Source organism: Mastigoproctus giganteus, chromosome 9 (genome assembly GCF_048544385.1).
Source record: "Mastigoproctus giganteus isolate SK-2022 chromosome 9, ASM4854438v1, whole genome shotgun sequence".
In the NCBI taxonomy this organism is placed as follows: domain Eukaryota; kingdom Metazoa; phylum Arthropoda; class Arachnida; order Uropygi; family Thelyphonidae; genus Mastigoproctus; species Mastigoproctus giganteus.
This window is the reverse complement of record NC_143583.1, coordinates 33,699,866-33,717,491: the sequence shown is the minus strand read 5'-3', so window position 1 is coordinate 33,717,491 and position 17,626 is coordinate 33,699,866. Positions and strand designations below refer to the sequence as shown.

Below are 17,626 nucleotides of genomic sequence, written 5' to 3'. Positions count from 1 at the left end.
AGTCATTGTTGGCAAGTGGCTTCTTAACTTAATTTTTTAATAGTAGATAAATCTTTAATAATGATCAAATAAAGTGTGATGGTCTCCCTGGTGGCATTCCTAACAACTTAAAAGTAGAAGTCATCATCCAGACAGTTTAATGACCAACAGTTACTAGGCAAGTACCTACTCACAAGTCCCGACCTCTGGGAAGTTAGTCCACCATAGTAACATTCTGATTTGCTTGCCTGTACCAGTTGTGTGTAAGTTAATAATTATGTGCAGCTTATTCATTAGGTCCGTAGCACACTCCTACTGTTTTGTTGTTCCACTCTTTGTCACACTAGAGTGATTCAGTAGTATTCTGATATTTCTACTGACTAAATATGCTCTTCTTAAAACTGTACTTTTTGATCAGAAGAAACAACTCCTTTTGTTGTGTCTTTCTCTTAAGCAAATACAGTCGATTCCGGTTATTTGGGACACATCGGGACTAGTGCATTTTGGCCCGATTAAGCGGCTGCCCCAATTATCCGAAGTTTCACGTAAAATAGTTAAAAATACAATGTACCCTCCCTTTACAATTGGTTCGCTGTACAATCAAATCGTGTTATGACTAACTCAACATAGTAAAGTACCGTTCACTATACGATGTGCAGTAACCGCCGGTCATTGTGATCATGTTTGTGAATTGAATTTTAATTGTATTAAACAGCGATTCTAATTAGTGAAAATAGGAGGAATATTATCCATAGGCTATAAAAATAAAGGTATATTAAGTACAAATTTACCCTTTATTACCTTACCAATTAAAAAATTAAATGATACGTGAAATTTGGAAGAATATACGTGATAATCGGCATAATTAATACGTACTGTTCAATGTCATTTGTGGGTGGGGGTTAATATTTAAAACAGTAAAAAGATAAGCAATCAATAACAAAGAACACTGCGCGCGCACACACACACACACACACACAAATTGCAAATAACACGATACACGCAAGTGAAAACGGAGTAACAAATTACGAAGCTTTAAAAATAGGAATGAAGAGAAGAGCCTGAAAAATCCATAGAAGTGTAAACACATTTCACCATAATAACCCACAGAATTCCAGCTGTCGGTATTATCGCAAATTCAATAAGATAGAGTTTATTATCAGTTTATGATAGATTTCACTAACACAAAAGCCCGATAAACAGGTAACTGCTAATTGTTTTATGGTTGTGACCTCCAGAAATTCGACCGAACTATGTGGTACGGTTGGGGACAATCGTAGGGTAATCTTCAGTGCTGCGGTCTTCTACCCCGATTAAACAGCATTTTGTCCCAATTAAGTGAAGTAAATCCTGGCTATTTTCTCGATTGGGTTCTGTTTTTTAAGATTTGCCCGAAATAAACGGCTGCCCCGATTAACCGGTTGCCCAAATAACCGGAATCCACTGTACTATACTCAAAACCTGCATCTAATAAAGATGAACAGCATAGTGTTTCTAATATTCCTGTTATATTGACATTTATTAATTTAACACATTCACTGTTGCTTTATGTAAATATGTATTGGGGTGACTTGATATCCAGATGGTTTCAACATCTGTATGTTTGAGAATCAGGTTTTTTTTTTTCATTCCCTGTATACTTTGCACATCCCACGAATATTCTTTCCCCTGGAATTTTCAAATGTATATTTAATTAGTTTTAGGATTTTCTGAACAAATCTTCAGTAAATTTCCCATTATTTTTCCCATGGTCCCGTAGAGAAATTCTAGCTTACTGTTATAAGAACTCACAAGCCCTGTACTGCTTTCCAAGTTACTGCGTCTGAACAAGGTAATTTAGAATATTTTTAAGAATCTTTGTCTTTACCATCTGCCTGCATCTTTCTGGTGGCCACCCCTCTCTCTTCAGTTAGCAATTTCACTGAAATGGGAGACTTGGCTTTTATTTTGCAATCCTGAGTTGCTATTAAGTTGGAATTTGAGTGAATATTAGTAAAATATTATAGTGAGTGAATTTTTATGTTAAAAGATGGAATGAAGCATTTTTAGTTATTTGTCTTTTGAAACCCTCAGTCGCTGTATTTTGATTCATTACCACTTATTTCTCATGGATAACCTTTTTGATAATGTTTCATTAAAATACTTGAATTTAATTTCATGTATATTCCATCTTTAAAGTATCATAAATTTCTCCCGGGTTTATTATTATGATTTTTATTTTTTTCTATTTATTTTTTTATTATTTTTTGCAGATGTTCGACTTAGGGTTAGAGCAGAATATTGTAATTATGAAACTGCTCTTCAAGGTATTGTATCGTCCAACAAGCCTGATCCTGTCGAACGCCAACTTGAATGTTTTTCTCAAGCCAATACCATTTTACGCTCTCGAGACCTAGGCTATATTGTTTGTGACATTAAATTCTCAGAAATTACATACTTAGATGCCTTTTGGCGAGATTACCTCAATGGCTCTCTGCTGGAAGCCCTAAAAGGTAAGCGGTTATGATTCTTGTATTTGGGTGCCTTGAAACCTATTATGTAATATTGTATAATTATACCAATAACTTAGGTTTGCCAGTTTTGAATGTTTATATTTTTGAACAGAATATTATATAATCTGGTCAAGCTGTATAAAGATGTGTACTGGATTCACAGTTCTGCTTAATTCTCTAAATTATAGCCAGCATTACTTTGTCCACTGGACAAAGTGGGCAACTATCCATTGCACCTTGATTTTTTGCTGTCTCCCACCATGCAAGCATCAGTGCCACATGCTTCAGCTTTCCCAAACTATATACGGCTGAAGAAGAATGTTCAAAAATTGAAATGCATCTAGTTGGCACTGTTGCACGATGTAACAAAACTGTCTTAGTTCTGTAGCATTAATATCAATTAAATTAAATGTTAGAGCTAATAAACTTTAAACAATATCTTTAATTTTTCAAAAATTAAAGCCAGATGTTTAATTTTGGTTTTCAATTTGCATTAAAATGAGTTTTTTATTTGTTACATAATTTAAAAATTCCTTAGTGACTAATTCATCTTGTAAATTTGATTCACATATTTGGGCAGTAGATACAAAGAATGTGCGTATGAGATGCAATCAAAAGTTCTGGGAGTGACTTTGTATCTTGAAATTGCGACCTCATGGAGTGAGTTGCAACTTGTTACATGTTCAGTGATTCATTTATGTAGTAGTGCATGAATTGCCCATTTACCTGCAGCCAAGCTAAATTAGTGCACATTGAATGGAAGGCATTTTGTGTCTTATTACATTTTAAAATGACTGATTTTATGAGCAGCAAGTTTTCATCACCCTTTTGTTTCAAAATTTGAGGCAAATTTTAATGAAATAAACAGCTTTCAGAGAAGATGCAATGTTATTCAAAAGCTTTTCTGTGGTTCACAAAGTTTAAAGCAAGCTGCATGTCTCATGAGGATGATCCTTGCTCTTGCTACCCTTCAACTTAAAAAACCAATGATTCAGTCACTCGTGCCTCTGATCTGATCAGGAACAATTGACATTTAACCATCCATGTTGCTAGTAAAACTGGTATTTCTTATGGGACATAACAATCAATTTTAACACACAATTTGGGAATTGAATGTATTTCAACTAAGTTTGACCTTGCATACTCCCTGATTATAGAAAGAGTTCTCGCATGTTGGGATCTTTTTGAGTGTCCTACTGGTGATACACACTTTTTTTTTTTTTTTCTGGTGTTAGTGGTGATGAATCATAGGTGTAGGACTGTGACCCAGGGGAAGGGAATCCTCACAGTAGAGGATGCCACATTCTCCAGCGCCAAAAAAAGCAAAACAATCCTTGACGAAATGTGAAAATCATGCTTATCATATTTTTTGACTCATGAAGCTTTGTTCATTATAAAGTTGTCCTGCATGTTCACTGTGAACTAGGAATACTGCAAAATGGTTCTATGCCAATTATGATGCTATTGAGAGAAAAAGTTGGAAAAGTGAGTTCACAGATTTTCCGCCACCAAGAAAATTATTCTGAATGTGACAGGAACTATCGGAAATGAATAAAGAAGCCTATTAGTAGCGCTTCTAAGAAGTTGAAGCATTTGAATTAGTGTATGCAGTGTTAAGGAGACTGTAAGGAAGTAGGCACATCTGAATAGCTGATAAACTTTATCTACCAAATATTAGTTCAGTCCCCCAACTTTTTGATCACACCTTAACTTTTTAGTTGGCATGTTTATCATTTCATACTTATGGTCTGAATGTATAAAATTTTAAATACTATGCTCAGAGAAGTAATTTTAAACCACGATAATTTTTAGATTGTGTTTCTGATTTTTGCTTGTGTTCATATAAATAAATTTTGTGCTGGCAGTGAACTGGTAAGGTCTTTTCTTTTGAAAAAAAAAAAAAGGCAAAGATGGGTACCAAAGCATTTTCTGATTATGACTGGTACAAAAGTATTGTCATACAGTGTATAACTGTATGTTAAGTGTGCCAAGGCTGAATTCAAGAGAAAAACGTTGTATGTCGTAATTGGCTTGTTTCCAATCTTCAGATTCATTTTCTGCCTACACCAAAGTTCGCAACAATTGTAAAGCAGTTATTAATCAGTCCAAACTAGATTTTGAACAGGCTAAGGGTAGAAAACTTGCTTCTTGCCCATCTCTGCTTCCACTTCTGTTAAAACCAGATGGTTCTGTTGACATAAGCACTGTGAAAGCAAAAAAGAGTAGGAGTGTGTTATAGGCCTAATGACCTTACTGAGTACAATGAACAATTATACAGAGAAATCGTGGGCTAGTAAATCAGAATGTCTTGTAATGGGGGATTTTAACTTCCCAGATATTGACTGGAACTTGTGGGTTGGTCACTCACACACTAGTAAGACTTTTGTGGATTTATTAGATGATTGTTTTCTGCAGCGGCATGTTCGAGACGCAACCAAAGAGGGTAATACTCTTGATCTGGTTATCAGCAGTGATCATTCGTGTATTAAGAATTTGCAGATAAAGGAACCACAAGGTGGCAGTGATCACAGTGTACTGATGTGGGATTTACTTAAAGATATAATTACCATCAGGGGCAAAGGAAAGGGATTTTGCTTTCGTAAAGGTGAGTACAGTGGTCTCAGACAGTTTTTAAATTCTGTACAGTGGGATCAACTGATGATGTTACCAAAAGTAAATTCTAAGTGGGAAGCATTCAAGGAATTAATCGTGGATGCTACTAAAAGTTTCATACCTATTAAGAAATGTTGTTGCCTAAATGGTTATCAAATGAACTAATGAGACTCGTGACAGAAAAGAAAAATGCATGGGATGCATATAAATTATCAAGGTAAATCAGAAGCCTATGCAGATATAAGCTAGTCTGTAATCAGGTCACAAAGGAGGTTAGGCAGGCGAAGGCAGATTACGAGAAATCTTTGGCAAAAGATGCTAAGAAAAACAGCAAGGGTTTCTTTACTTACATAAACTCTAAAAGGAAGGGGATGAATCTGATTGGTCCACTGGATATTGATGGTTCGGCTGTTGATGATCCTACTCAGATAGCAAATAAACTGAATGAGTATTTTGCATCTACATTCACACATGAGGAGTTAAGGTTTGCAAATGGCAGAAGGTTATCAAATTGTAGCAGGGTCCTTAATGATTTTGTAATAACTGAGAGCAAACTTTCTTATGTTTAACTTCAATAATTTCTCCTCCAAAAGTGGAGGAGAAATTATTGAAGTTAAACATAAGAAAGGCACCTGGGGTGGATGAGATCTATCCAGTTATATTAAAGGAAGCGGCAAAGCAACTAAGCAAACCCTTAGCCATAATTATGAGAGCATCCTTGGACTCAGGGGAGGTCCCCACAGACTGGAGATGTGCAAATGTATCCCCAATTCACATAGGGGGATGCCGTCACCACCAAATACGGAGGATGCGGAAAGGTCAGAGAATGCTCCTAAAAAAAAAAAAAATAAAATAAAAATAACAAAGGGGGATGGAAAGGTGACACAAGTAATTACAGACCAGTTAGCTTAACTTCTGTTCTGGGTAAAATAATGGAGTCACTGGTTAAAGATGCATTGCAGGATCATCTAGACAAGACTGCAGCAATAATTCAGGCACAGCATGGGTTTGTTAAGGGAAAGTCTTGTCTGACAAATTTCATAGGATATTATGATGTGGTTACAAAGGAACTGGATGCAAAAAATAATTTTGATATCGTATATTTGGATTTCAGGAAAGCTTTTGACGCTGTTGCGCATGGAAGACTATTGTACAAATTGGAGCAGAATGGTATTAAGGGTAAATTACTACAATGGATAAAAGGGTGGTCGAGTGGGAAAAGACAGAGGGTGGTAATTATTGGATGCTTTCTCTTCGTGGACTAATGTTATTAGTGGAGTCCCACAGGGTTCGGTTTTCGGTCCACTGTTGTTTTGTATATTTATTAATGATATTGATGAAGGTATATCAGGCTTAGTGTCGAAGTTTGCAGATGATACAAAGGTTTTCAGGGTTGTTAATGACAGTAATGGCAGTGTGCTACTACAACAGGATCTAGATAATTTGGGCAGATGGGCTAAGAAGTAGCAACTGAAGTTTAACCTTGACAAATGCAAAGTACTGCATATGGGTAGAAGTAACCCCAGAGAAACATACCAACTGTGTGGTACTACACTTATGGTGGTAGAAAATGAAAAAGACCTGGGAGTAATTGTGCAGTCAGATATGAAGTTTTCTGAGCAATGCAGACAGGCGGCCAGGGCAGGTCATGGGGTTTTGTCAATGATATATAGGAATTTTGCTAGCAGGGAGAAGGAGTTGATTGTCCCTCTGTATAAGGTAATGGTCAGGCCGCACTTTTAGTACTGCGTGCAGGTCTGGAGGCCTCATTTTAGGAAAGATGTAGATTTGCTTGAGCATATACAGAGAAGGGCAACGAGATTGGTGAGAGGAATGAAGGGATCCTCGTACCAAGAGAGGCTTAAGTTCTGCAAATTGCAGTGGCTGGAGACTAGGCACCTGCGTGGTGATCTGATTGAGGTGTGTAAGGCCTTGAATGGGTTGAGCACGCTGAATTCTGATGGGATCCTTCCACTTGTTCAGATTACGAACCTAAGGGGGCATAAATTCAAATTAAGAAAAGAAATGTAGAATAGATGTGTGGAAATTTGCCTTTAGCCAGCGGGTGGTTAATTGCTGGAACAAACTTCCATCTGTCGTTGTGGAAGTTGATAGGTTAAATAAATTTAAGGAGGAACTGGACAGGCATTTGGAGGGAATGGTGTGTTTTTTTTTTTTTTTTTGGCTGATGCTGCATAATCTCATACACTTGCTTTCTTGCATCACATGCCACTACTGCTGCTTCAGCCAAGGATAGCGGCACCTCCATAGCCAGGTGGGAAGGAGCAGCAGCAGTGCATAGCACACGCTTCTTGATTAGACCGGGGCTCGAGCCTGTCACCACCAAATACGAAGGATGCGGAAAGGTCAGGGAATGACCACCGCATATCCTGGAGCAATATGGCCTTAGTTGCTAATGCTCCTAAAAACAAAAAAAAAAAAAAAAAAAAAAAAAAAAAACAAGCCAAGGGTAGCCGACCGGGCTAGCCAGGTGGGTAAAGTGCCTGCCTGGCAACCCAAAGGTCGCGGGTTCGAATCCAGCCTTGGGCTTGGATCAGTGTAAAATGCAAAAACTTGGAGAGGTGCATTATGGCCACAGAAGGTCTCTTGCCAAAGCTATTGGCCGCAACTTTTGCCCATCTCTGCTTCCACCTCTGTCCAAACCAGATGGTTCTGTTGTCACTTCAGCCAAGGATAAAGCTGACCTGCTAGCATCCCATTTTTTTTCCAACTCATGTATTAATGATCTTGGTAAAACACCTCCCACCATTCCCAACACGCTCCATTCAATGCCTCCTGTGGTCTTCTGTCAAAAGGATGTCAGAAGGATTTTGACAAATCTTGATGCTAAGAAAGCTCCAGGTCCTGATGGTATTTCTCCACTTGTTCTCAAAACCTGAGCTCCTGTTCTGTCATCTTTTTTCACTTTCTCCTTCCTAAGGTGTTTTTTCCTTCTGCTTGGAAATTTGCTCATATCCAGACAGTTCCTAAAAAGGGTGACAATACCTCCCAACCAGTTATTGTCCCATTCAATTACTTCTCTTTTTAAAGTGATGGAAAAATAAATTAACTGCCAACTCTTAAACTATCTAGAAACCTTCAGTCTGATCAGCGATCGCCAGTATGGATTCCATCAGTGTCGATCCACTCGTGATATTCTGGCTTATGTTGTTACCCGTCTATGGACAAATTCAGTGGTAAAGTTTGGATGAATTCAAGCAGTAGCTCTTGACATTTCAAAGGATTTTGATCGTGTTAGGCTAAAGGTTTTTTAAATAGACTTCCATCTTATGATTTTCAACTGTTTTTTTGTAATTGGTTATCCAGTTTTCTCTCTGACCACTCACTGTGGCTAATGGTACATGGTTTTGTCTTCTAACTTCTCCACTAATGATGGTGTTCCCCAAGGTTCAGTTCTTTCTCCCACGTTTTCCTCTTGTATATTAATGACCTTCTATTGACCGAAAATGCTATCCATAGTTTTGCTGATAATAGCACATTGCATTCCACCTTCCGGTTTGAGAAACCTTACCCTGCACAAATAGCTTCAACTTCTCGAATATCAACTACCAATTCCTTGTCTTCATTATCTTATGCTGAACATCGGGTAATTCTCCAGTGGGATAACTTAGTTAATTTCAGTCCTGTCATATCTTGCAAAAAGGATTCTTTTGCTCCTATGCTTATATTCGATGACGCTCTGATTTCTAGACAAGATCAATCTCGATTGGGGGTTACCCTGACTTTTAATCTCTTTTGGCATAAGCATATTATAAATATTGCTTCCTCTTCATCTAAAAAAAATGGCTTTCTCCTTTTCTCTCAGCATTACTTTTCTTTCAAACAGCTATTCACTCTATACATATTGCAAATAGGGGCCTCATTTTAGGAAGGATGTAGAGTTTCTTGAATGAGTACAGAGAAGGGCAACAAGATTGGTGAGGGGAATGAAGGGGGGGGGGGTCTTACCAAGAAAGGCTTAAGTTCTGCAAATTCCAGCATCTGGAGACTAGGCATCTGCAAGGTGATCTGATTGAGGTGTATAAGGCCTTGAATGGGTTGAGCAGGCTCAATTCTGATGGACTCTTTCTCTTGCTCAGATTACAAACCTGAGGGGCCATAAATTCAAATTGAGGAAAGACAGTTATAGAATACATGTATGGAAATTTGCGTTTAGCCAGCGGGTTGTTGATTGCTGGAACAAACTTCCATCTGTCATGGAAGTTGATAGCTTAAAGAAATTCAAGGTATAACTGTATGTTGAGCTTATAAGTAAGCAGTTCATTCAGACTATACAATTGAAAAATGTCTGGTTGCTCTACCTGTTTCTTGTAAAATCTCAGCAGTAACCTCTGCAGCCAACAAGGCTTAACAGGAATATTATATCATAATGTTGCAAATGAGGTTTTATTTAATAGCCATGAAGTAAAAGTAATTCTTACCAAAAAAAAAATATGTATTATAACTTGTCAGCAGTTTTGATATATACAGTAAACCCCCGCTATTTGCGGTATCTGTATTCACGGTTTCGCATGTTCGCGGTCGCTGATTTAATATAAAACGAAACCTGAAAAAATGTGAATTTTAAAGCGCCCTGAACATTTTCCGCCATAAAAAAAACATGGGCGTGGCTAAAATTATCTTTCCCGGTCAAAATAGCGCTCAGTAGGTGGTGGGGGAGAGGGATGACAAAATCGCGAGCGTGGATGTTTCTCGCTAATCCTTGTTCAGTATGTGTTATGCGCTTGTCATGGAAGGTTTCGTCGTTTGCTTTTAATTTATATGCTTATAAATTGTTTAAATTTATAAATTGATATTCTTACAAAAGTGATAAATCTACCGTTTTGCATTGTAAAACAGACGTTTTCGAGTGTGTTAATGGAAGAAAGTGACTTTATTGTGGACAAGTTCTTTCTAACCCGTACAAAAATATGGCTACGAATAACAAGGGAATGTGAAAAGATCAAAGAAGGTGATGACATTAGTGAATAAAATTGAGTTATTAGACAAAATTTCTAATGGTGAAAGTGTCTCCTCGGTGGCAAAACATTATAAAATCAATGAGTCAACGGTACGATCAATCAAGAAATCAGAAGAAAAAATCTGCCGTAGTGTCCGTGAAAACGCGCTAATTGCTTCAAAAATTTGCTCTGTAACTACTGACGTTAAATTAGAAAAAATGGAAAAGGCTTTAAATCTGTGGATAGAAGACCGAACTCAAAATAAAATTCTGTTAAGTTCACTCATCATTCGTGAAAAGGCAAAACTCCTTTATCAACAATTTAGCGAAACTGGTGATAGCACTGGCGGGATAAGTTTTTTAGCTAGCAAAGACGCTGATTTGAAAGATTTGTTTGAAATTTCTAATAAATATTATATTTAATATTAAATTGTTTCTTATTTTCATTTCGATGCCATATGCTTGCATTTCACTATGTACTGTCTATGTACATAGTCATATTATGAAGGTACATATAATACATACATAGACAAAATTTTAGACTAGTTTTTCTTATATATTTCATACTTTGGAACGGAACCCCTTTATTACTATGGGAGCCATAACTCAGTATTCATGTTTTCGGTATTTGCAGCTTTCTCAGGAATGTAACCCCCGCGAATAGCAGGGGTTTACTGTATATATAAAAAAGTGCACATTTTTCTTCAAATGTTAACAAAATAATTGTCATTTGTGTGAAGATACTACAGTGGATAAATGGTTGATTAAATTATAGAAGATCAAAAGGTTGTTATAAATGATGTTTCTTTGAATGATCCACTGTCTTGAATGAGATCCTAAAGGGATTCCACTGAAGACACTGGTCCCCTCAGAGCATCTTATTCACAACGTTGAATGTTTTTAATTATGCAAGATACATTGAGGCAAAGAGTCATCTTAAGGATTGTCTGGGAAAATGATAGGTGCCATATCGAACATTGACTTTTGTTCAGCAGTGGCTGAGCATGTGTGTTGTGGGAGGGGGAGATTACTTTAAGTTATTATTTTGAATTATTTTATCTAGCATGCTGTTCGCGGATGATATCATACTGTGCGAACCATCCCAAGAACTGTAGAGAAGAAATTGGAGGAAAGCGTTGGAAGAGAGAGGTATGAGGATAAGTAGAACAAAGACAGAATATATGGCATTGAATGGAGAAGATGAGAGTTCTATTAAACTGCAGGAGGAAAAGCTACCATCAGTTTCGAAATTTAAGTATCTGAGATTGAACGTTGAGAGGGATGGAGGATTGAGTGCAGAAATACAGCATAGAGTGCAATGTGAATGGTTGAACTGGAGTAAGATGAGTGGGGTGCTGTGTGATAAGAAAGTAAATTGCAGAATGAAGGGCAGATTGTATAAAACTGTGGTTAGACCCACATTGATGTATGGTGCTGAGGCATGGGCGATTACAAGGGCCCAGGAGAAGGAGATGGAAGTGGCGGAGATGAGGATGCTAAGATGGATGTGTGGTGTGACGAGGAAGGACAGGATAAGAAATGACTACATCAGAGGTACGGTTAAGGTGTGGCCTCTGAGTAAAAAAAATGCAGGAATCTAGGTTGAGGTGGCTTGGACATGTGGAACGAAAAAGTGAGGAGTATGTGGGGAAGAGGTGCGAAAAGTTGGAGGTGATAGGGAAGAGGAAGAGGGGGAGATCTAAGGTGAGATGGAAGGACAAGGTGGCAGAGGATTTAAAAGAGGGAGGAGAGAGGAAGCCCAGGATAGGGAGGACTGGAGGAAAAGAATTAAGGATGGAAATGCCGATTTCATATAAACGTGGGAAGAAGGCGAAGATAAAGAAGAAGAATTTTGAATTATTTTATCTTACCCTAGGTTGTATCAACATGTCTGGTTCCACATTTAAAAGCTTACCATTTGTAAAAACAACTGTCAATAAAGACAGTATATATATTTGTCAACGGCACTCCTGTATTGCAACATTTTAATTAGTATCGTATTCCAATTTTAATTGTACATACTTATTTTTTATATTTATTATACAATTTTACGATATTTATTTATACATTCATTTTAGCTAGCATATATAATATAAATTAATGATTTTATTTATTTAGTTTTTTTTTTTTTTTTTTTTTTTCTAAATTAAGGAAAGATCATAAATACAGTACATAATTATTCCATTTTTCCTGAGATTAGTATGCTTTTGGAGGTAGGAGCTATGTTTGGCCAAAGGAATATTATTGATGTATACCTACATTAGGAAAAAATAAACATGTTATTCGTTAGGATAAAAAAACACAAATTGGATGCCAATAATGCTAAGATTTTAAATCTCATTGTCCTTTTTATCATCAAGTAGTTTATAATGAATAATTTTGAAAGAACTTTACAAGTCTGATATAAGTTCTCTGAATAGTGTATGGCTGCTAGGACAGCTTGTCATGTTTTGTCAAAAATAGTGTTGTGTGTTGGCAAAGTAAAACTTCAAACAACAACAGATCAAAAATTTCAGTGGGTTTGTCCTTTTCTAACCATTTTTAAATTTCACAACAGATTCTAATTGTTTTTTATGTGAATTAATATAACCTTTTATTTATGAGTTCAGGGAGCATTTTATGTAATTATATTCATTTAAGGCAATAAAGATGCACAAAATTCGTTTTTAAATTGCTTGTACTGTATTCTTCAAGTTTGACTATACATCAGAATCTTTAACAACAGTGTGAATACTTTCACAACTACTAACTTAAAACAATGCCTTTCTCACTAAATGCAATGGTGTGTGGTAAACCTTTAACCTTTTTACAGTGATTGTCATTGTATGCATTGTACCTTTTTAATGAATAACGTACCTGAGAACGTACAGTGCATTTTGGTCTGATTAAGCGGCTGCCCCAATTATCCAAAGTTTCACGTAAATAGTTAAAAATACAATGTACCCTCCCTTTACAATTGGTTCACTGTACAATCAAATCGTGTTATGACTAACTCAACATAGTAAAGTACCGTTCACTACACGATGTGCAGTAAGCGCCAGTCATTGTGATCATGTTTGTGAATTGAATTTTAATTGTATTAAACAGCAATTCTAATTAGTGAAATAGGAGGAATATTATCCACAGGCTATAAAAGCAAAGATATATATTAAGCATAAATTTACCCTTTATTGCCTTACCAATTAAAAAAATTAAATGATACGTGAAAATCGGAAGAATATACGTGATAATTGGAATAATTAATACATACTGTGATATGTACATACGAACTAGTTGACATTTCCGTTCACTGACATTTGTGGGTGGGGGTTAAAATTTAAAATAGTAAAAAGATAACCAATCAATAACAAAGAACACGGAACACACAAATTGCAAGTAACACAATACGCGCAAGTCGGAACGGAGTAACGAGTTACAAAGCTTTAAAAATAGGAATGAAGAGAAGATTCTGAAAAATAATTTTTTTATATGATTGAAGATTTCATGGAAGTGTAAACACATTTCACCATAATAACCCACAGAATTCCAGCTGTCGGTGTTATTGCAAATTCAGTAAGATCGTGTTTACTGTCCGTTTATGATAAATTTCACTAACAGAAAAGCCCAATAAACAGGTGACTGCTAATTGTTTTTATTGTTTTATGGTTGTGACCTCCAGAATTTTGGCCGAACCACGTGGTACCTTCAGAGACAATCGTAGCGTAATCTCCAGTGCTGCAGTCTCCTGCCCCATTTAAACGGCATGCTGTCCCAATTAAGTGAAGTAAACCCTGGCTATTTTCTCGATTGAGTTCCGTTTTTTTAAGATTTGTCCCAAATAAATGGCTGCCCCGATTAACCGGTGGCCCAAATAACTGAAATCCACTCTATTAGAACAGTGGATTTCAAAGTAAGTTTCGCAGAACCCATGGATTCCCCAGTTATCTAAAAGATTCCACAAACATTTACTTATTGTTCTTTTTAGTATATATATTTTTTAATATATTGAGGTTCTCTGAAATATATATCTATGTATAAAAGAATATTTTGCTTTTTCACATGCACACTTTTTGCTTTCCACAAGGCAGGCTAACTGCTATTGCATCATACTACAACAAAGTGATTGATTCAAAGACGTTTTTACGAACTCTTAATTTTTTACAGTCTTTAAATTTTTCTGTATATAAAAGAATATTTATGGTGCTTTTAATTTTTAGAACTCTGCATAGCTCAAGGCAGCTATTCAGTTTTTTCAAAAGTTTCTTCAGCTATTAACAATGTTGTTAATAATGGCAGTAATAGAAAAATGAAAGATCATATCAGAAAGGCTGAGAAGAAAAGATCTTGAGTATGAAGCAGCACTTAAAAGTCCTGATAGCGAAGAAAACAAAGCAATTATTTCAAAATATGAAAAAATAAGTTAAAGCCTTCACAATTAAGAAAGGAAAGATACGAAAAGCGAAAGACTACTAAGTGTAGTGGAAATAAGGAAGAAATGTGTGGTTTGTGAACACGTCACAGGTGACAGAGCTGGAGCAAAAGCATATATTCCACAGATTCATGTGTATTCAAACGAAGGGGAATATAACTTCATTTTTCAATGAAGCTTTTAGTATGACAATAAACAAAAGTCAAGGTCAAACATTATCTAAGGTTGGTGTTGACCTAACATCACCATGTTTTTTGAACGGACAAATGAAGACAGCTAAAAATCTTTGTATTAACAGAAGATGCATCAAAAATGCTGAAGAATGGGGTGTGCAGGGTTTCCCCCCACTAAAAAAAAATTAAATATAAAAATGTATAATTCAGGTTTGTGTGACACAAGGCAGAAGGGAGTGAAATGACCTTCTGACTTATATATTCAAATTAATAATAATTTTAATATTTAAAATAGCTTTTTTTTTTTTTTTTTTCCAATATGTTAAAAATACTGAGTTTGCAAAGGGAGTTCTGCTGTAAAAAAAAATGGTTGAAAAATGCTGTGTTAGAAGATACTGTTAATGATCACACCGTGAATCCTTTAGCATTAAAGCTAACATTCTTTTCTTTATTTAGAGTTATAGTTTTGTTCATGTCTGTTAATTCAGTATATAATAGCTTATAAATCTTCAGTTAGTTTTGAACAGGCAAACATTTAATGTATAATTTCATTACTTGCACAACAGCTCTAACTTCATACAATCTTTTTGGCACGTGTTTCACTAATTTTGTTTCTTTTTTTTTGCTCCTGTCTTTTGTCTCTGACAAGTGGCTCTGTCCACGAGCTTTACATGAACTGTCTAAGAAGAACCGTGGATGCACACACACACTCATACGCTTGCTTTCTTGCATCACAAGCCAATATTTCCAAGAAAATATTGGCAATCGAAAAATGTTTTCACATGTAGAATAACATTCTACAATATATATAAAGGAACTTTGCTGACAGGGACAAAAGAGGTGATAATTCCTTTATAGAGGAGGGTACCTGCATTAGTGTACTTGCATACAGTGACACCTAGCACATCACTGGCATTTTTGTGCAATCAGCTCCATCAATAGTGCAATGCAAGAATGACAAACCAATCAATAGCACTTGATAATTTTATGAACACTTTATCTTAACTGCAAATTAAAAATAAATTTTATTAATGTGTCTCCATATTCATAAACTAACAAGATGTAACACTTTCATTAAAGAAAGTCAGATTAGTGAAAATAAGAAACAAGGAAAAACAGGCAGCTCATCAACAACATTGCTACCAATGCTGTTGATGTGATTAGTGAAAGCCAATGAAAACTAATATCAATTAGGTCATTTGACCAATCTTGTCAGACCTGTGGTAAAGTTTCTAGCAGTAAAAGAATGGTTTTTGAGACTTCTTGCCCTTGTTTCTTACTTTTCATAACCTAACTTATTTAACTTATCCAGAAATTGCTACATCTGGTTTGATTAAAAAAATGGAGAATAAGTTAATAAAAATTTAGTTGTAATTCTTAGTTAAGATAATGCAGTGCACACTCATGAAACTGTAAAGTGTCATTGATTGCAGCGGCACTTTACAGTTTCATGAATGAAAGTGCCATTGATTGCAGTTTGCCATGCTAGGAAGCAACAAGTTATTGTAACTGATATCTGTTGTTTTATTGAAATGAATTTGTGGTTAGGTCAATGTAACTTGATCTTCAATATTGCATAAGGTTTGGGAACTCCATTTTAGGAAAAGTGAGGACCTGTTAGGAATGGTATAGAAAAGATCTCAAGATTAATTAACACAAGTTTTGTTGACATCCATTAGCTCTATGTTATTTGGTAATTGGCCCATTTTTTTCAATACACAGTTATATGTGAAAGTCCCAAAAAAGGTTGCAATTTCAGAGATATGCACAGAGATTTGAACATGCCATGTTCAAAGTCACTTGAATCTTATCCTGCCCATTCTTACATTGAATTTTGAGGATAGAAAGTGAATTGTACACATACAGCATTCACCGATTTGCATGCAGCATCCCTACATATCTGCCCACCTGCTTTATGTTGCATGGTACAAATGATTCTGTTACTGAAGGATCTTCATTTTGTGGAACAGATTGATGTATTTAATATAGTTGCCACTCAGTGCATTATAGCTATTTTTGGAATTGAGGCATATTCACAGGTTTTTTTGTGCTCTTATGGCATGTCTCTTTTTGTCAAAAATTGCTACATTATTATGTTTGTTTTTGTAAATAAAATTGCTTTAGCAACTCTTATCCATTTGTATTTGAATGGCAAAAGAAAAATTCAATGCGATATATTCATTCATATAGCTGTTTGCTCTGAACAACCTGTACTTTAACTTATTATTGAGACAAAGGCATCTTAATCTTTGGTATTTTAGTATATATCATTTTAATCAAAGCAAAATGTTTTATTTTGCATTTGCCAGGACTGAACTTTTATTGCCTTTTTTTACTTTTTTTTTATTGAAGCAAAATAATGAAATTCCAAATTAAATTGTTTCCTAGTAATGAAATATATGTATACTTGGATATATAATTCATTTTAATACTCGAGTGATAATTCATTTTAATTTATGGATTTTAGTGAATTAAGAGAAGTAATTCACTTTTTTTTTATCATAGTAACCCTTTTTCCTTAATTCTTATTATAGGAGTATTCATCACAGATACATTGAAGCAGGCAGTAGGCAATGAAGCTATCAAACTGCTTGTGAATGTTGATGAAGAAGATTATGAGAAAGGCCGCTGTATCCTCCTAAAAAATCTAAACCAACAATGAATAAATTTCTTATTGGTTTTGTTCTCCGTTTAAGAATTGGAAATATCACAACATCAAGAGTCACTGCTGTTGCAGTACTGTCCTACCAGGTATGGTAGGCAGTGTCAGTCTTACAGACTTGCATTTATGTCCCTTATGCCAATTATTAATGTATTATAATTATTTTGTAGTGTTATTTTAAGTTCATAATGGAAATAATTTGCAGTACCATTTGCATATGTATTATTTTTACTGAAATGTTTATTTTTGCAGGGGTGCAGATTATGGAACACTTGTGTCGTTCGTTATGCAATTTGTACAGAACACATCTTAAATGAAAAGTCCTAAAAAACTCTATAT

At 35.6% G+C, this 17,626-nt stretch overlaps 1 protein-coding gene across 1 annotated transcript in view; it reads left to right on the top strand.

Annotated features, from left to right (window-relative positions):
• LOC150080139 (death effector domain-containing protein-like) overlaps positions 1–17,421 on the top strand; it is a 53,483-nt gene extending 36,062 nt beyond the window's left edge. The window contains exons 3-4 of the mRNA XM_090381269.1: positions 2,232–2,471; positions 17,160–17,421. Coding sequence (XP_090237395.1) covers positions 2,232–2,471; positions 17,160–17,287 — 368 coding nt within the window. The 3' untranslated portion in view covers positions 17,288–17,421. The remainder of the gene's footprint in view (positions 1–2,231; positions 2,472–17,159) is intronic.
• Positions 17,422–17,626: the final 205 nt, after the last annotated feature.